Source organism: Acipenser ruthenus, chromosome 5 (assembly GCF_902713425.1).
Source record: "Acipenser ruthenus chromosome 5, fAciRut3.2 maternal haplotype, whole genome shotgun sequence".
NCBI classification, from domain to species: Eukaryota; Metazoa; Chordata; class Actinopteri; order Acipenseriformes; family Acipenseridae; genus Acipenser; species Acipenser ruthenus.
In genome coordinates this window covers 31,344,659-31,366,505 of record NC_081193.1, presented here as the reverse complement: position 1 = coordinate 31,366,505, position 21,847 = coordinate 31,344,659, and the positions used below count along the sequence as shown (strand labels likewise).

The window sequence follows — 21,847 nt, the reverse complement described above, 5'->3', positions numbered from 1 at the left end:
GGGATTCAATTACTAATTAATTATTCACTTGAATCCCAGCACGTGAATTAATTCTGTGCAACCCCGTGCTCACATATTACATTTAACCAGCACGTGAAGTGATTTGTGCTCTCCTCGTGCCTAAATACAAATCTACACTTTAAATACACGTGAAACACAGACCCGTTTATATCCCGTGTACCAATCTATACACCAACATTTACACACGCAACATACAAATGCACACAGGGACGGGGCGCATTGCCACAGGTACCAACAAATTTGAGCACGTCTGTATATCTCCAAACTCTTCTTCCTCCTCCTCCTCAGATCTCTCTCTCCCATTCATCTTCTGCCATCAGCTGACAAGGGCTCAGCTGATATCCCAGCATGCCTTTCTTCTTAAAGGAATACAGCTTCTATACATGACTCACCCAATATCTCATAACAAAAGGAATACATTTTTTCACCCACCTACCACCCCCAAAACAGCAATTTTTCTGTTCAAACAACTGTCATTTACTCTCTGCCACACCCAAAATGGTCTTCTATAGAGATCCCACGCAAGAGTTATTTGTGTGCTCGTCTGCTGGTATACTATTGCAATCTTCTGTGTCCCAATGTAGAATCAATCTAGAAGAATTGATGCTGTTTTGAAGGCAAAGGGTGGTCACACCAAATATTGATTTGATGTAGATTTTTCTTCTGTTCACTCACTTTGCATTTTGTTAATTGATAAATATAAACTATTAACATGTCTATTTTTGAAAGCATTCTTACTTTACAGCATTTTTTCACACCTGCCTAAAACTTTTGCACAGTACTGTGTGTATATATATATATATATATATATATATATATATATATATATATATATATATATATATATATATATATATATATGAATGAGGCTGTGTGGTCCAGTAGTTAAAGAAAAGGGCTTGTAACCAGGAAGTCCCCGGTTTAAATCCCAGCTCACTCACTGACTCACTGTGTGATCTTGAGCAAGTCACTTAACCTCCTTGTACTCTGTCTTTCTGGTAAGACGTTGTTGTAAGTGACTCTGCAGCTGATGCATAGTTCCCACACCCTAGTCTCTGTAAGTCACCTTAGATAAAGGTGTCTGCTAAATAAACAAATAATAAACAAATAATAATAGCTGATAAGAAAATATACAGTATAATTTTAAATGTATTAAGGTGAGCAATAAACTGACTCCATCGTAATTTAGCAGTTGGATTGAACAATTTAACAGCAAATGCTGAAATTTCTCTGTATAATTCTGTGTAAATAAATTTTAAAAAAACTATAACATTTAGCAGAGCTTTCAGTTTTTAATAAGGCAGTAAATATAATTAACCACAAAAGCACTGTTTGCCTTGTTGTTCACAGGATCTCTAAGCTGATAGCGGTACTTCGTGAAAACTACGTTGTTATGCCCAATGAAGAAGGGCAACAAGATATTTTATTCTACGCCGGAATATGTGGTTATTGGGGCCATAGACTGCACACAAATCCATATTCGGTTTCATAGGCAATATGAGGATCCAAGCTTCATCAACAGGCATAGCTACACGTCAATCAATTGCCAGATGGTGTGTGACCATCATCTTCGATTATGTAACGTGGTTGCATGATGGGCAGGCAGCCGATTGCAACTACAATTTCAAGAAACTTCCACTATTGGACTGTTTTGTGGTAGAATAAAAATACATTTATAATACATGTAGATATGAGATGATTATGAAAAATATTTGGAATGGACTTGTCGGTGGATATTTCCTGTTCATGCCGCGCATCTCTCTGCACCTGTGATGAACAGACCATTAATGTACAAGTACTATTGCATTAAATAATAGCCAACATGCTGATGAAACTGCAGTTAATATTACCTGACGTTCCAGATTCTTGTGCATCAATCCCAATGCTATCACTATCAATAGCTCCTTCTTTTGATGCAAGCAAATTGGGTATCATCGATGTAATACGGCTGTATCTGGTCAGGCGCTCTGCTCAATCACTCTTGGCTTTGCTTTGCTTTGCAACAGCCTTTTCCACAATTTTTTTAAATGTAATATTGTTCCTGGATGCCTTTCAGTTAACGCAGCATTAAATTTCGTTGCAATTTCACTGCAGACATTTGAGTGTTGCAAATCCGCTGCAGCGTGTTTTCTACCATCTTCTACCGTTTCGATATCATTTTTACGCAGTCAACAAAATAAAGTTTCTGCTCTGTCGAGTAATTCTGAGCACGACCGCCAGCCATGATTTCTTTGGTATGAATACAATAAATATAACACTTTTATATACTTGGATGACTCGATTCGCATATGTAATTAAAATGACAGCTTTGATATTTGCTCTGATTAACGGTCTTTGTTAATAAAATTATGTGAATAAATACGTTTTGTATATACTACACAAAACTTTTAGGCTAATTGATTATTTTTTTTTTTTTTTTTTTTACATGATCATCCCAAAATACGAATGCATTTTAATGGAATGACAATGAATTCGTATGCCTATGCAATTACTTTTTTGTATTATTACGTTTATGTTTTACATATATACAACTTTTTAAATGTTATTTTATTTTTATTTTTGGCTGAAAACTATTTTCTTAATCACATAAATCCTTTGAACTATTGAACTGGAATCAGTCTGTTTGTGAGCACACGCATTTGGGGTTTGGAGTTTTGTTCCTCTGCTGCGTACTAAACCTGAGGATCAGCTGATCCCCAACTCCTTTGTTCGTTGCAATTGGAACTAACTTAATCAGCAGCTGAGGATGATCCCCAGGAAAGTACCATAACAGCTAGTCCACAATTTAGTATGCTTGATGCGTACGAACTCTGAATGTTCGTTGCAATTGTCCCAATATGCGTCTATATAACCCAGCTACAAATAAACAAACCCAAAGAAATAGGTTTTCAAACAGGATTTAAAAGATTCAGTTGTGCTAGCATTCCTGATATGAATCGGGACCAAGTTCCAAAGACGAGGGGCATTATAACTAAATGTCAGAAGATTAGCATTTTCTCAGGGAATGACTAGGATCATCAGATCTTGAATATAAGAAGGTCCAAGACCATGTAAGGCCTTATAGGCAATAAGAAGAACTTTAAAATAATAATAATAATAATAATAATAATAATAATAATAATAATAATAATAGCATCAGTAATAAAGATGCAGTAATTGTATCAATTAAATATGCGATTAAGACCAAGATTAACTGAGATTAAAATTTTTAACTGAGTTTAATGGCGATTCATTTTTTTAATCGCTTCACAGCCCTAATAACATGGCTTGCATATTAATGAGCTGCTTCACACTGAATAAATCATTACGCACCACTGCATTCTAAATTCCATGACAAACTGCCATTTTATTTGTTATTAGTTACAAAACCACTGCCAAAAATGGGTGACATTCCACCGATATCCTATAATATATTTGGGGATGAAAACAGATAACTGGTACAACACCAACATGCTGAGTGAAGACAGCAGTCCATCTGAAAAACAATAAATAAATAAAATAATTGCACCAGCTTCTGTCAAGAGCAGACACATTAACAGTAGATGAGGAACAACTAAATGAAATAGAAGAAAACTAAGATTGAAAAAACACAAAAAAAAAAGACAGCATGGGCTGTTAATGTACTTAAAGAAAAAAATATGGACATTCATTTTAAGGAAATAAATCCAGAAATCTCAACAACATTAAAGGGGATTTTATGCCAGTACAAGAAGTTCAATGGGGACCAGTATTCAGTCTCCAGTTTTATAACCCTGAGGTGGACTAAATAGATATTTTAACAGTAGAAGTGTCAACATCTCTGCTGACAGCGAGTTTAAAACCAGCAATAATGTACTCATGTCAGTCAAGAAAACTTTTAGAAAAGCAGGCAGACAAGGACAGACACCACCCACCAAATTACCAGCCTGGATTTGAAGCGTCTGTGGGAAACCGAGGCACTATCCCCTGACACCACGGTCGGATTGGTGCGTAAAGTCTGGTTTGATCTTAAACTTAATCTGGCACGACATGGACACAAGGGTGTTCGACAACTAACAAAAACATCTTTTGATTTCTGAAAGGATGAAAACAGACTTGAATATGTGTGTCTCGCCTATAACAAGATCATAAAATCACCTCAAGATCCAGCTTCAGCATCCATCACAGCTGCTCTCCTGCCTTCCTCAGTGTTATATGAAACTTCACCCAGACCATCAACATCATTAGCTTGTGCTTAGTCCTCTAGTTTCAAGATGCCACTTTTGATGCATACATTCACAATAAACAGAGACCTGCAATTTATTTTTAATAAGTGAACAATAAATTAAATTAAATTAAATGTGGGACTATATTACACTGTGGATATATACACAATATAAGTTACTGGTTTTGTCTTAACTTCAAATGTGTTTTCATTATTTTTTATTATTTGAATTCCTCCAAATGACAGGTAGCCGTGTTATAAGCGGTATGAACCACTTCGGGCCTTGCAGTTCTGACGATATATGCCACCCCAGGCACAGTATATATCATGGGAACCGCACGGCCCGTCGTGGTTTATATCTTACACACACACACACACACACACACACACATATATATATATATATATATATATATATATATATATATATATATATATATATATATATATATATATATATATATATTACCCGTAGCTTTAGAATTTTGAATATTGCATTATAAAATTTAAAAAAGCATTCCAAGGTTTAATTGGATATCTGTACTTTATGTCTACGAAAATGTTTAATAGAAATTATATATATATATTTTTTTTAATGCTCAATTTTCAGTTTCTGCCTAATGTGTGTGTACATGACATCTGCAGTCTAGAAACGCCTTATAATTAATTATTGATGCGTGCCAAGCACTGACTGCCATACCTACCAGAAACTTTTAAAACTATGACTATTAACTATTCCTTATCAAGGGTCCAATTCTGCCTAATGACTTGTAATTTGTTGTGGATATCAATAGTTTCAGGTGTGTTACTGCCCTACCCTTATTTGTCATATGTATTTTTTTTTTTTTATTATTATTAATTGTGTCTCATTTTATGAATATATCTTCATATGCCCTTTGGAGAGATGTGTTCTTTTGTTTGTAAAAAGGCAATACATCACTCAGTGGTAGAATATGTCTGACAGACACTTAATAAAACTAAAAGAAAATCGCTGTGCAAGAGAAAGGATGTGAATGAAAGGAGAAATTATGAATGTATTGTTTAACTGATGAAGTTTAACTGATGGCCAACCATCTTGCCATTCAGGTTAGAATAGGCTAGTTGTTTATCACTTTGTTCCACAGAGTCTTAATGGAGGAACTATTAGTTCAGTTCAAATGTGTATCACAGGTATTATATTGCTGTTTTTGCAGGTTATGTTACAGTGTCTAGATCTGTTCAGAAAGGTAAGAATAATGACAGTCATGGCTCTACTGTAGACCTACACAGAATAAATCAACTGCAGGAATTTGCAGGAATAAAAGAATGGGACTATACTAAATGGACCAGGGAACTTTTCACAAAGCAAAACTTTTCTTCAGCATAGGGAAAGTGCACATTATCCAGACTTGAGGAAACCAACTGTCTCTGGGCTGGGGAATCATACCCCTATACTGTAAATGTTAGCTCAAATTTTATTTGACCAAAGTCCCTTATTCTTTTACAGTGTAGACTGGGATTTTGTTGCATCTTTTTAATAACCAACAGAGCACATGCCCCCCCCCCCCCCCCCCGCCCATCAACCCTTTATTAGCATGTAAACACTTGCCATACAATAAAATGCACTTTGATTAGGGATGGACTCAAAGGAACACACTGATAAAGACGAGAGTCAAGCAGCTGATGTTTAATTGGAACAAGACCTCCTGTACATCTACAGTCGTCCGGATTTATTTCTTGGAATCCATCTAATTCTTATCAAAAATGGAGGAGCAAAAAGATAGATCACAAAAAAGAGAAAAAAGACATGAGTGAGTTGCTGTTTCACCTTTTCGTTGTTGTGATATAATTTGGGAATTTTTATTTAATAAAATAAAACATTTATGTTATACTGCTGTACAGTAGCGCAATGCTCATAAATGTCTTCTTTTGTTCTTACTGTGTTATAAAATAATTTAATATCATTCCCTGATATAAATTATAGAAAAGTATATAATAATTAATTTGTTTGACACAATTATACATATTTATTTATAATTATAAATTTAAAAATATAAATTTCAATGGATTAATAAAACCTGAAGTAGAATTCCATTACACATTTGTATTTATTTATTTATTATAATTATATTTTGAATAACGTTTGTTTGTTTGTTTGTTTGTTTGTTTGTTGGGTGGACTTTTAATTATCCATTTGATTCCAAACAACTGAAAAAAAACCAAAACTTTGTATAGCTCAAAATAGTCTCACATCTTGCTTGCTTTGGAGAAAGGTACCCAGAAACCAAGGTATCAACCTGCTGTAAAAATACCCATCCAATTCCTTTTACAGTACCTATATCAATTTTGAACTGTTTATAAGCCAGATGTGTCTGCATTGGTTAAAATGATGTGTTTATGATTTGAAAATGCTTTTCATATATCATAGTCTTAACTATGTTGTTTAATGGACATTTTTCTTCTTTTACACTCATTCTTTTGAGTAACTAAGTAGTTTTTCAAGTTAGTTTGCTGGAGCAAGAAAAATAGTCACTGTATCAAATTGTATAACTCAATAGGCAGAAATTAATTTGAATTGGTATTTTTTTTGTGCTTTTGTTGAACTCTGGCTCAGTTGCTGGCTGTTATCTCAGTAATATGAAAGCAGGTTAGTTGATTAAAAAGTACAGGCACTTCCAGTTAAAAGAACATCCAACAAAATATATACAACACTTTGAAGCACAGGCTTATGGTGTAAACGTAATTATTATATCTTTGTGCCAGTGATATTTATGAAACAAATACATAGGGATAAGAAGCGGGGATAAGAAGTCTGACTATACCCCAGAGCAGCAGTAAATACATTAATTAAATCCAGGGGTAACTTCTGTTTCTTTAAAACAACAGAAACAGATAATGTATCCCCCAGCATTGTATAACACTGTACAGTAACTTCATGAAATCAACCTCTTAGTATGTTATGGAAACTGCAGTCAGTAGAGATAACTCCAGTTTAAAGATTTTGTGAGTTGACCCATGTACAATATATTCATATATATTGCTTTCTATCTTATGTAAACTCTTAGGCCCTACTTCCTTGTCAAGACACAATTTGGGAAAAGTTGGCCCCCTATTTTTATTTCAGTATGGACTAGTAGCTACATGAATAATAATAAAAAAAAATGTGGGGACCAAGTTTGCCCTAATTGTGTCTTTTAACTTAGCCACTTTTATTATATGACTACAACTTTACATGCCTGATTTCCTGTATACGACTTGCCCCTTTTTCTATATTCAACCAGCAGAGCAAAATAGTTATACAAGTTCTGTTGGAATGTAATATAGGACATTAACATAAAAGTAAAGACACTAGTTTCACTAGAGCATGTATTTAACATTAGACACTAATTATAATTATATCATATTTTCTTATAGTTATATAAATAAGCTAACATTATTTACTGCTATTTACTGACTGATCTCGATTTCAAAGGTTTAATGTGTGCATTATGTCTTTGCATGATCTCTTTAAATGTCTGAAACAGTTACAGTAAAAAAGATGACCCTCAAAAAAGGACACTGAAGTCCCAATGTAAATCTCTAATAGAATAGATTCTTGTTTTTGGCAGAGAGACGTGGGATCCTTTTCAGCTAAATCCAATTGGTGCCGAAAAAGAACGCAAAAGAAGAGGCTTTGTTTTTTTGCAGCATCTGTTTGCTTTCTTTGTTGGACTCTTTGTTCTGGTCTCTGCGTTTTTTAGTAAGGTACGTTTCTGTTCAAATCTGTCACAGCAAATTTAAGCCAGTGACCATGTTCACTGGCTTAGTATGACACATCACAAGCCAATGTAAGAGCCCCACTAGTTTTGTTCATTATAAACCTGAACTATGACACATTTATTATGGATTGTTTCTACACTTCACTTTTACAACAGGTATTATTTCAGAAACTGCTTGTAGTATCTGACATAATTATATTTTTACTCCCAACGATGCCGAAATCTACAGTAATATCTCTGTGTCTCCCCAGTCACGTGACTCATGCAATCAGGAATGAATGCTAAGAGCTGGAGATGAAACTTGCATGGTATTTTACTGTTTGTGGATCTATAAAACATATAGCAATATTTTATTTCTTTCAATACAGGGTTCCCTACTAGTTCTTACTACAATGGCAAGTGAGAATTCTTTGATTAAAAAGGACAGGACTTTCCACCTCCTTATGGTGGCATGCAGTTTAGCCATACCAAATGTGCTGCTATTTCTGAAATCACTTTGGAAATGTGCATTCAAGAACTTTGTGGCACCTAAAATTAAAACAATGCTTGTGGTAAGTTGCATGGTGGTGTTTGGAGGTCGATGTCATCTTGTGCAGTTTGGTGAGAGAACCGTAAAGTGAAACTAACTGGTTCTGACTGCCCAAACAACAAAATCTGTTGTGACATTTTTACAAATCTGTAACTGTGATTGGTTGATTTCTTATATGTGTTCTATTATTATTATTATTTATTTCTTAGCAGACGTCCTTATCCAGGGTGACTTACAATTGTTACAAGTTATCACATTATTTTTACATACAATTACCCACTTTTATACAGTTGGGTTTTTACTGGAGCAATCTAAGTAAAGTACCTTGCTCAAGGGTACAGCAGCAGTGTTCCCCACCTGGATTGAACCAATGACCCTCCAGTCAAGAGTCCAGAGCCCTAACCACTACTCCACACTGCTGTCCTATATATAATGCTTTACCATGCTTGCCTGTTCTTTTACCAGGAAAGCGTATCTTGATAGAGCCTCCCCCAAATTTATTAACTATATTATTTTTCAACTGTATTTATTTGTGTATCTTATTTATTATTATTTTTAAAGTCTAGTTGCATTTCATATGGTTTTTTATTTGGTAAATTGTATATTTTCTTACTAAGATGTGTTTTGTCTTTCTTCTAAATTGCAATTTCTCTCTTTTTTTTTTTTTTTAGATATGCCTGATTGAATCCCTTGTGTCATTTGGTACTTCACTCCTTGCACTAGTTGCAATGCCCCATTTTGATATTCTGACCAGCCTATTCATATTAGGCAGCGTTTGTTTTTTCTCATCGATTTTCCAGGCAGCATTCCATTTACAGAAGAAAGCTTGGAAAATAATTTTCCCAATTTGTTCTGTTGTGTTTGTGTTAGCCGGGTACATTCTTTTAGGACTAGATTATTATATACGATCAACATCGACTATTACTAATGGGAATTCTTCAAAGGACTATTTGTATGTTGGTCTTGGTATATTTGCATCCATCTTGGTGTCTCTTAACTGGTGGGAAAATGCATTCCAAGCTGGTAACAAACTGGATAATGCCCTGACAGAGTTGGAAGGATTCAGAGATTTTGTATTTATGATTTCTAGCATTCTGAGGACAGCTGTTATTGGCATAGTGTTTGCAGTATATATCACAATTGAAGGTATTGATTGGTCAGTTTTCAGTAAGGTTCCAGCTGATACAGTCCAACGAGGCGTTGGCCTTTTTCTATTACAAGCTTTTGCCTCTGCTGTGTGCCACTGGTTTGGGGTGGTGGGCTGTAAAATACATGCCGTTCGCTGCAGCTTTGCTCTCCCCGTTGTGTTAACAACACCTGCGGTAGTCATTGCATTTGTGGCATCATTTATGGTGCAGTTCAACAATATCCTTGAAAACAATGTCAATGCCACCATTGGAGGGTTTTGCTTAGATTTTTATGATTACAAACTTATGAACACTTCAAAGCTGGTTTTAGATGAAATCTCCAATAGCATTTGCCATACATCAGTACGGTATAACGAACCCTGGGGCCCAGCAGTAATGGGGCTGGAAGGTCTGTGTTGGTGGGTTGGGCTGTTGTGTTCTACATACTACATTTGGACCCAGAAATTACAGAGAATAGAACGAACAACTCAGATATTTGTTCGCCGACTCTATGAAGCTGCCTTCATCGATCAGTCCTTGCTTTTAAACACCAGGATGAAAATCATCAAAGAGAGAAAACAGGAGAGGTACATCCAATTTATTTTGTGTTCTTTCACAAATATTTAGCGTAACCTGACTTATTGTGATTAAAAACCTATTGTAAAAGAACGTTGGATAAAAAATTTAGAACATGACCAGAATATGTAAATGTATACATTTTAGGATTAACTGTAACACCCTATTTTTTCCCCATCCATTTTTTTTAATAATATACTTTTCATGTTTTTGTTAGATAACATATCTAATACTATGATGAGAATGTAACTATTAATATTTATTTATCTTTTAGTGGTGAAAAAGTTGAAAGTTGCTTAATTTACCTCTGCGCAACAATGTGGCATGAAACTTACGATGAAATGTTGAAGATCCTCACATCAATGTTCAGGTAACATTACCACGTGCCATTAGTTTATATTCATGTTTACAGGAAATGAGTTATTTAACTTTTCATAAACCCTTGTATTATATTTTTCACTTTAGGTTGGACAGATATAGGGGTGATGCGAAAGAACAACATAAAGATAACTTTGATTTTGAATGCCATATCTTTGTGGATGATTCATTTGAGAAAGATACCTGCCATGTCAACAAATATGTGAATGATCTTGTCAGTGTTATAATAGAAGTTTACAGGTAATAAAAAAAAAAATGTTGATCTTCTTTTGAGATTTTTTGCTTTTGTTTTATTTGTGTTTCAGCTATTACAGTTTATACTGAAAGGCTAGATGTTCAAAACTATAGGTATTGATTTTTTGGCAGGATAAATAGAAAATGTAATGGAACTGCTGCATTGATAATACAAAATATTGAATTTTGTGTGAGGAAAATTAAAACTATAGTCATACCTCATTAGTTATGTCTTTCCTCACTTGAGGTTTATTTTTGGAATAGTTATACAATAGATACATTGTCGTAGTTTTTTTGATATTTAGTATTCTCCTCTCAACCTCCCAGTAAACACTTTCCTGTTCATTTTATAGGGTATTTACCAACAAGGAGCCAGATGAGGTGTCAATATTTGAAACACCATATGGAGGACGATTAGCCTGTATACTTCCAGAAGGAAATATGTTATATATACATCTGAAGGATAAACAGTTGATCCGTAACAAGAAAAGATGGTCACAGGTATCTTTATTGAACATCCTCTAAAGCTCTCACTGTTCACTGATGCTTTTAATAAAGCTTGTTATGCTGTACTTTCATTTTTTGAAAGATGAAAATTACTGTATTCCATTTTTTTCAGATTATGTACATGTACTATTTGCTTGGATGGAAAGGCTATATTACTAATAATCCTCAAAGATTGCAGGTAATAAACATTTTATTTTCATTTACCCCTCATTTCATGTAAATACCCATTATATATGAATAAATGGTCAATGGGTATGGGGTTATTACAAAAAATGACTACATGGTGACAACAAATCAATTACAAACATCAACATAAATTGAAATATTATTGAAATGACCAGGTCTTCTACTGCCTGAGCAGGCAATGAACCACATGGCTATGCAATTAATTTATTTAGCAATTGATCAGGAAAAATACACAGAATACAAATGCAAATGCTGTGCAATAGCAATTTTAGAATTATTCTGTTTGCATGTTAACATAGGATAATATTCTCAATGCTATTTACTGCAAGTCATCAGTGACAATACATTCTAAAAAAGAAACAACTTAAGACCACTTATAAGCCCTTAATAAAATGTCTGATTTTTTAATTTATTTGTCTGTTGTGGTAAATTTATTCAGTGCTTTTTTTTAATTTTGAGTAAAGAGCTTTGAGAATGTTCTAGCCCATAGTCATTAAGACAATCCCCAAAAAAGTATAATCAGTGTTGTAGTCCTAAATCTGAATGCATTTTTAGTTCGTAATAGAAGACGTTCCTAATGCTGTTTTCATTGCATCAAGAGGACTACTGACTGAATCAGACAGTTGTGCAGGCAATGTGAGTCATGTGACTTAGCTTGCTTATTATGTGAGTTCTGGCACGACTTCATCACTGCTGCCTGCAGAAAATATTTCGTTCCGGCTTGACTGCACCACTGATTATAAGAACTTTACAGTCCAGCCTGCTTACACTTGGCACTCAAGAAACCTCATGGTCTTTAGAGACTTTTGGTTTTTATACAGGTGACTTACAACAGGAAATAGTCATCACTACAGACAGGTTTTCATTCTATACATGACCCTTAGATTTGATGGTAAACAGAAAAACCAAAACAACAAAACCAGATGTCTTGTTACAGGCAGCCATTTTTGTTGTCTCATTTACCTGTCTTGCTTCTTCCTTTCACAGACAGTAGTTAACCCCTGTCGAGCAAGTCTTGTATCAATGAATGGAAACGCCTTCATTTTGCCTCAAGATGAAAGTGACAACAAGAGAAAAGATATATCAGATGATAACACATATATCATGGCATTGGACGGGGATACTGACTTTCATCCATCAGCTTTGATCTTGCTGGTGGACCGGCTTCGAATGTATCAAAATGTAGGAGCAGCTTGTGGAAGAATACACCCTACTGGAATGGGTATGTAGAGGTTGCCCTACCTGCAGAATCAAAAGGGCAAGTGAGCAAACAGAAATGCTCTCTTACCACTGTGTAACCAGTCAGTGATAGTATAGGCTTTGTAATATAAATATCTGCAAGTCTGTATATATATATATATATATATATATATATATATATATATATATATATATATATATATATATATATATATATATATAGATGCTTACTGCATAAGGTACTTTCAATTTTAAAAACCCTCTGAAAACATTTTTTAACTATACAGTATCTCTTTTTGCCTCTGTCATTATTATTACAAAATGCATTTGAAGACTGCATTGCTGAACCATTAGTTTCCTTTTTGCAGGTCCTATGGTGTGGTATCAGAAATTTGAGTATGCTGTGGGCCACTGGCTCCAGAAAACAGCGGAGCATGTTTTTGGTTCTGTTCTCTGCAGTCCTGGATGTTTTAGTTTATTTAGGGGATCAGCACTTATGGATGACAATGTTCTTAAACGATATACAACTACCGCAACTAAAGCCTCGGAATATGTCCAGTATGATCAAGGTGATTTTTCATTCCCTTTATTATTTCATTAATATCAAATGCATCCTGTTATATTCCTTGTACCTGTACTGTACATTCTCACTGACCTTCAAGATTACAGGACACAACTATATGAAGATGAATATATGTAATGTATTTACATATATAATGTGTTTATTTCTCCTTTAAAAATGTTTTTGAAGTGTTTTAGTTTTTAGATCTGCTGGGAGAAAGTAGTTCCATTAAAAAATGTTGTGATTAGGCAGTTAAATTAAAGAGGGAAGGGGAGGGTGTTTGACCATGTTGTTAATAATACTAATATGAGGCAAGAAATGTAATCCCCTGACTATACCTTTTACTTTATTGGAAGAGCTGGAAGGGGTACTGAGAGAGATGAAAAGTCATTGTAGGGTGCAGGGTAACAAATAAAAAAGAAATCAACCAAAGTTTAAACTGACTGAAAAAAACTTAACAGCATTGGTGCTTATTATTAAGAGCTTGGTCCATCATGTAATATAAAAGTAATACATCTTCACTTTCTTATGAACCAATTAAACAGAGACTCAGTAATTTTTTCTTTTACTGTTGACTCTTTAATGATTTCAATGTAATGGCATTTTGTATGTGGGTATACGAATCAGTGTCTGGGTCAGGTGGGTTAGGTGGGGCCGCCCACTTGTGCAATTCATTACACTATAGAGTGCGGTACATTTTACTTTCGTTTATACAGCAAGTTGCTCTGTGCTGAGCTGAATAATATTTATATCACTACTCATTGAAACATATACTCCCTTGATGGCTTTGTAATTCAGCAGTTATTAAGTCTTTATGATTTGTGCTATAGTTATACGCAGCCCCCTCAAATATGTCCTTTATGTTGTGTGTTATTATCAAATACTTTTCTAAAAGGTGAGGATCGCTGGCTGTGCACCCTGCTTCTTCAACAAGGCTGGCGAGTTGAGTACAATGCAGCTTCTGATGCCTACACCAATGCCCCTCAGGAGTTTAATGAGTTTTACAACCAAAGACGGCGCTGGGGACCCTCAACACTGGCCAATACCCTGGACCTCCTGCACAGTGGTGCAGAAACATCTAAAAGGAACAGCTCAATTTCCAGAGCATACATATTCTATCAAATATTCACAGTGGGTTCATCCATTCTGGGACCTGCTTCTGTTTGTTTGATGATAGCAGGTAACCGACTTTTTTTTTTTTTTTACTAGTTTAGTTTAGTGCAATCACATTGCAATCAGCATTGTCTTTGCAAATAGCGTTCTAGTGTCCTATTGACTATTCTTGACTTGGCACAATTAGAGTAAACTAATTTGTCATACTTTTTTTGTTTATCTTTTTTAGGTGCATTTTCTTTTGTGTTTAACTGGGATGCAAACTTTGCTATTGTATTAAGTGTTATTCCTCCTGCTGTCTACATCATAATTTGCTACACAACCAAACCTTCATTCCAGCTGACTGTGGCTGCAATTCTGAGTGTATTGTATGCCTTTCTGATGACTGCAACCTTCTTATCTATTATAGGTAGGTTTCTACACAGCTCCATCTTCATAACATCAACCTCATAATTCAGTTATAATAAAAAGGAAAATTAGTAACTGAGTAATTGTTTATGACAAGGAATGCTTCAGGCTTATTTTTTTAAATGAATTTTAAAAATGAATTTTTTGTTGTGTACATTTATTGTATACATCTGATTTGTATTCGATTTCCACTTAAATTGAATGCTATGTTTGAAGTAAATATGCACAAATCTGATTTGCTTTTTTGTTGTTATTTCAAAGCAGTATCTCATATATAAAATGTAATCACAGAGTATGTTCATTATATAGTATCCTCACTATACCATTTATTATTTCTCGTCAGGTCAAATGGTAAAGGAGAAGACCTTTATCACACCATCAGGCCTGTTCCTTGTGTCCGCCACCATTTTATATGTAACGACAGCGATTCTCCATCCCCAGGAGTTTGGTCTACTTATTTATGGCCTGATGTATGTAATCTGCATCCCAAGTGGGTACCTGCTGTTATCTATATATTCACTGGTCAACCTCCATATTGTGTCATGGGGCACCAGAGAGTCCACCAGTAAGGTGGGAAAAAAGAAAACTATGGGTGTGGTGTGTGACAAGAAGTGCACAATGTGTTGCTGGGATATAAAAATAGAGGTCAATCAGGAGACAGAGAATGTGGTCCTACAAAAACTCCAACAGACAATTCAACAAACAAATCTAAACAAACAGCAAAATCTAAATAATCTACAAGAAATCCAACTCCAGACCCTCCCACGACATGGAAATGAGGCAGCACGTTCCGAAAGGTAAATATGTAATAAAGACTGTTTTAGGGAGCCTTGGCGATCTCATTCGGAGATATCCGAGTGCAGCAAATTGCATACTGTTATCGTTTCCATTTCTTGTGAAATACACATATGACTCTTTGGATTTGATTTGAGATTTGAAAAGTAATGTGTTTTCATGTGATAAGTAATTTTTTTTTTATTTATTTTTTTAACGCCTAATACCCTGTATGACAGCATAGTAACTCAATATTATCTCTTTGAAGGCCATACAAATGATATTTTGCTACAAAAAAAGATATGCTGCTATAAAAAACATACAGTACTGTAGTGTTCTAGTGCTCTAGTTTTTTTTTTTTTTATTTGATCATGTACTACTGCACTGCATATAAAGCAATGTATTTATTTATCTTTTTTCTTGTTGGGTGGAACAGTCCGGTCTGCTTGAGGAGCAGTTCCACACGGTGAAACATGGTGGAGCCCTGCAGGTACAGTTATAGTCAAAAGTTTTGCATCACCTAGAATTTTAGGATTGAGACATAATATATATATATATATATATATATATATATATATATATATAGATGAACATAATTTAGATCTTTTATTTACCTTTATGTAATCAAAGAAACTACAAAATTATATTGCAAAAGTTTAACGTAGTACAGTATTTCATGTATTTATCGTTAAGTATATGGAAAACTACAAAGGAGTGTTAATGTAACATTATTCAGTAGGTTTCATTAGATTTATAAATAAAAAATAGTTCATTCTATTGGGTGATGCAAAACATTTGGCCATTGCTGTACTGCTGATTCTCTGTATTCTAATATTAGACAAATGACAACTGTATTTGCAATAGTGGCAAACTGCAGTAAGTGTAGCCTGGATTTCTGATGGTCTGTATTGTATAGCGAGATTTGTTTTATATGCATAATCATATTATAATATTATAGTTTATTACATATGATATACATACTGCTTGGAACTTTATGACTGAAAAAAATAATCATCACAAAGCACAAACAACATCCCCAAATCGCTGTCAGCCATAAATAGAACAGAAAAAATAGAACAAACTGATTTCACGAAAAGACCAAAACCTGTTCCTGTTCCACATCGAACAAGCAGACCATGTCTTTCATGTTTGCCTCATGAAACTCCGCTTTTAGTAAATGTCTGCTTACACATAATTACAATGTAAAGTGTTACCATTTTTTACATTTTGTTAAAGTGAAAAATCTGATGAAGATGAAAATGTAAATGAAAATCACAGTCGCTTTGAGGATGAGGAGGAGCAGGTGCAGGAGCAGGATGGAATTCAAGATATACCTGAAAGTGGTAAGTATATACAGGGTATGAAATGCTTTGCATCACATACTGCAAATCAATCCAAATACATTTTAAGAAATTTATAAAAACTGATTTCAATATACTTTGTTAGGAGCATCATATACAATGTTTGGTTTCCTTGAGCTGCATTGTTAAAACTATTTATAAACAGACAATCAATGTTAAACCCAATTTAAAAATGAAACTGGAATGTTAAACACTATGTTTTTCACTTTCTTTAAGTTTGGATTAAACCTGTTCAAGAAGAATTCCTAAAAAAACTTACTTACGCTAACTTGAAAAGAAACCTGGCCGAGCAAATAAAGTACGTGCTGAGAGACGAAAGGCACGAAGATGTGTGTGATGAATTGGTTCTCATGCTAACAGACACTTTGAATCAAGAACTATATGACACAGTAGGTCCAGAAGATATATTACCTGACAGTTTGATAGAAGATCTGAAGGAGTCCCTAAATGTTTCCGCAAGAAGAATTCTGGCAATGAATGAAATGGAAATTCTGCAAAGGAGAATAAGAACAGCTATTGAAAAAACACTAATGGCTCCTCAAGTGGAAAAACTATCTGATGTGAGTTATTTTTACTTTGATATTTAGGTTAGAAACACCAGCCTTATGTAGCACACACTTTTGTACTACTATGATGATAATCACATGTGCTAATATCTCGTAAACTCTAACCTTCACTTTGACCCGTGACTTAAAATGGCTGCCATATTTAGGTCATGAGACTTTAGAAGCTTCTGCTATAGAGAGATAGTATCCATTGAGTTATTATTCTCACATTTGGTATTAGCTGTACTTTATCATTTTGTAAGCTTCCTTTATAAAGATTGTGTGTTTTATTTCTCAGGAAGAACACGTCTTTTGGATAAAGTTAATTGAAAGATACTTGGAACCTTTGTCAGAGGACCAAACCAATAAAGAAGAGGTTCAAAGGGAGTTGAAATCCCTTAGAAACAAGGTAAACGGAATTGCACCAGTGTAAATATTACAATAACTTATAGATAATCAGTTAGAACACATACATCAAATGTATAAGTCCAGACGTTTCTAAAATCATTTATATTTACTAAATTAGTGTCTGGAATTCTCCAGACTTACATTTTGACAGCACCTGTGGTATCCGCAGAGATCCCCTGCTAACATGTCATGTAATGAGCAAGTCCCTCTGCACTATTGATATAAGAGACACCATGTTCAGCCCTCTTTTTGTGGTATTTACAGAAAACCCATATGTTATCTCCCATTATGGCAGATTTATAGTGTCACACCACAGCATTTCTTAATTCAGCACTGGATTTTAACAGATCAACACCAAATTCCAAAACTGCCATTGTAACCTGTCGCTAATCAGTGGTGTGAAAAGCTGGTGGATTTCAACAGTCACAGTAACCCCTATTCTGAAAGTCAACAGACTTTTCCTTAAACTGGCAGAACAGTGACATCATCCAAATTGATTTGTTGACATTCATTGCTGAATTTTGGAATGCACCCAATTCTGTCACAGGAATACAGTTTTTGCAAAAGTTATTTTAAAAATGTTAGCACTGACAAGTGTAATACAGTGTTTACATCCATCTTATGAGAGCTCAGTTCAATAGATATATTTACATTAGGTTTTTTTTTTTTTAATTAACTGAATGCAAATTCTTCATATTTTCTGTCACAGGCAACATTCCTTTACTTCATTGTCAATGTCCTCTGGGTGGTTGCTACATTTTTCCTTCAAGCCATTGGGGAAGCCATCAGTATCAAGATTCCCAAAGTCTACCCCAATGGCACTGTCTCAGATGAATATCTCAATGTGGAGCCCATCGGATTGATGTTTCTGCTGACTTTTGCAGTGCTGCTTATTGTACAGTTTTTGGCAATGCTGTATCACAGGTATAGTAAAAACAAACAGGCTTTTCCCTAAAAAGGCCCTTTTGCACTATCAGTAAAATTTTTGCAGGCAATAGGGACCAGACCTAGTTCGAAATCAGTTTGCTATTTCCAGTATTGCAAGGTTCAAAGTATCTGTTAGAATAAACAAAGCTGGTATTTCAAGATTATAGAGGTTTTTCAAACCTACTTTTACCAAATGAAGGGACATATAGTATGTTGTCTAGATAGGTTGTACTGTATAGTTTCAACTTATACTTTATATAATATTGCTAATGCAACCATTGTTATATTCTTTTATTTTAGTAATGTGTGGATATTTGTAATATGCTGTATATTTTAGCTGATCCTATTAAAAAGGTATCATTTAATCTATGTAGGGGTTTATAAGATACTGTAAGAGTGAGAATGTGCAAACCATGTTAGATGTGTGCTTGCACTGCTGTGGCCGCTTTATCTTTATATGCAGCACCATACTAACAGCATCCATCTATCTTTTGACTATTGCTTATATTTTTGTTTTCCTTTGCAGGGTATATACCCTTATCCATGTGGTATCCTACAGAAGTAAGGAAAAAGAATACAATACCAAGGATTCTGTGAGTGGCATTAGACTACCATAGCCAGCTTTGTTTTCTGTAAACATTAATTAAATAATACATGAAAATACAAAATCATTTTTGCTGTATCACTAGTGATATACTGTAATTTGTTACACAGTGCAAATAGTGCTATCCTATAAATAGCCAAAACAGTGGAATTTTTTTTTTATTTGGAATAATATAAGTGTTATACAGTTGGATTCCCATATCATTATTAGGTCTTTAGAATGTAGACATAAAAATAGATCCTGAATGTCTTTTGAATTCACGTTTACTAATCAGTGCTATTCAATAGCCATTTTAATAAGGAGGAATTCTGATGTATAATCACTAAATAATGTCCCCCAAAAAGTTCAATGTGTTTTTTTTGTTTGTTTTCTCTCCTAAATATTGATATGCTCCTTTTTTTTACAGGATGATGAAGGTATAGATGGATTGACAATTACTAATGACCTGTCACCTATCTTTCTATAGATGACAACATTCCGATGTGAAAATACAAAATAAGAATTATTGTTACAGATGTGTTCTGTGCAGCTTTATTAGCTGTTGGGACCAGTCATTTGCTTGTTTCATTGAACTTTCTAGCACATTGCACTTTAACATTCTAGAATTTCAAAGATTTACTCCAAAGTTAATAATGATTGAGAAAAAAAAAAAACCTTTAACATGTTTGGAAATATATACATATTATTATTATTATTATTATTATTATTATTATTATTATTATTATTGCTATTATTATTATTATTATTATTATTATTATTATTATTATTATTATTATTATTATTATTTATTATAATAAAATTCCAATAGTATTCCACTTTCAATACACACAAATGAATAACACATCAATATTTTGGTACATAAATGGTAAAATAGGTATAATTTATAGTCCCTGCACAGTAGAATTTTTTTTTTCATTTGTGCTTCATAACCACTCTATTTATAAACTACAGCTTTGGCCAAAAGTCTTACAGGCTGAAAAGGATGTCAGTCATTTGGGGAAGCAGCAATTTCACTCCAAGTGCAAGATTATCAGAAAGCAAGCCCTGCTGTCAGAAATGTATTTTACTTAGTGTACAGCTATGGCCAAAATGTTGCATTTCCTAGAATTATAGGATTGAGACATAATTCACATTTGTCAGTTTTTCATTAAGTATATGGAAAAATATAAAACGGTATGTAATTCAATATGTTAACGTAATATTATGGTTTTCATTCAACTTTATGAAGCAAAATGAGTTAATTCTATAGAGTGATGCAAAACTTTTGGCCATAGCTGTATATTGGTTTTGGTAATTTATTATTTACATTTTTGGCTTACTTTAACTTGCTTGATATTTATTCTCTTACCTATTATATATGTGCATTTAAACAGTTTATTTTTAATTAGTTTCATTGTTTTACTGCAAATGGTAACTTATTGTAAATTGTGTTTGAAAACTTTGTACAGATAATAAATTATTTAATTATTTGAATGACTTATTTGTGATATCTATATTGAAACCTATTTTAGCCATCCAGGGTAATATCATTACTTAAAGCAACAGACGCATGCAGCATGTATTGCTTTTGTGTCTGTTACAGTCATTCCCAATATGATTCATTTTGATAAGGCCATGAAGATAAGACACCCATCTATCCTGCGGCCAGCTTATATAGAATGGGAGGGGGCACTGTTGCACAGTGAGGCAAACTAACCCCAGAAGATTTTCCTCCCAAAACTCACAGCAGTGGAAAGGCCGATGCAACACTCCCAAACTGGTGCCCAGCCAAGATTAGTAACTACGCACAACCAGAATTCAAACAAGCATACTCTTATTTGTAGTGCCTTTACTAGATGAGGCTGTAACCCTTGTACACCCAAAGGTATCTAATGTAGTACCAACTACACCACTCCCTGTCTATGTAAGACCCTCTAACCCCTCAATTAGAAACTATGCACACAGGTTCTTTGTGGATGTAGTGAACGTGCTTGTCTTTCCCACAATGTACCCAGCATAAATCAAAACCAAGTCCAGCAATAGCATTTAACAGTTTATCACAATTACTGCTAAAAGTCTCAAAGGAGCGAGTATCTAATTAAATGGTTTTCAAATCAGAGCAGCATTTCATCTCAGTTGTATGTTAAAGTGTAATACAGGGTCAACAGTTTATTCACAAGTTTCACAATTATTGCCAAGAGTCTCAAAGTAGCAAGTATCTAATGAAATGGTTTTCAATCAAAGCAACATTTCAGCTTGGTAGTAATATGTTGAAGTGCAGTACAGAGTATCTAAAAGTAATACAGTATTAGAAGTATACAGCAGCAGCCAATCGAACATCTATATTCACCGTTCTCTCAAATAGGTACAATTGTTGCTATGGTATACCTCAGGTGGCAAGTAATCAATTAATCCATTCTGATTAAAACTATCAGTTTTAATTCAATACAGAGATTTAAGTGCATCTAAAATACATTCAAATAAAAAT

General features: G+C 34.2%; 1 protein-coding gene across 1 annotated transcript; it reads left to right on the top strand.

Annotated features, from left to right (window-relative positions):
* The first annotated feature begins 5,767 nt into the window (after positions 1-5,767).
* chs1 (chitin synthase 1) lies at positions 5,768-20,839 on the top strand. The gene is made up of 19 exons (XM_059023981.1): positions 5,768-5,994; positions 7,792-7,927; positions 8,310-8,492; positions 9,142-10,184; positions 10,448-10,543; positions 10,639-10,791; positions 11,139-11,286; positions 11,405-11,470; positions 12,466-12,700; positions 13,047-13,247; positions 14,136-14,420; positions 14,583-14,762; positions 15,105-15,558; positions 16,772-16,878; positions 17,113-17,456; positions 17,740-17,850; positions 18,559-18,773; positions 19,303-19,369; positions 19,787-20,839. The coding sequence occupies exons 1-19, from the start codon at positions 5,948-5,950 to the stop codon at positions 19,844-19,846; spliced, it is 4,131 nt and encodes a 1,376-aa protein (XP_058879964.1). The 5' UTR covers positions 5,768-5,947; the 3' UTR covers positions 19,847-20,839.
* The last annotated feature ends 1,008 nt before the right edge of the window (positions 20,840-21,847 follow it).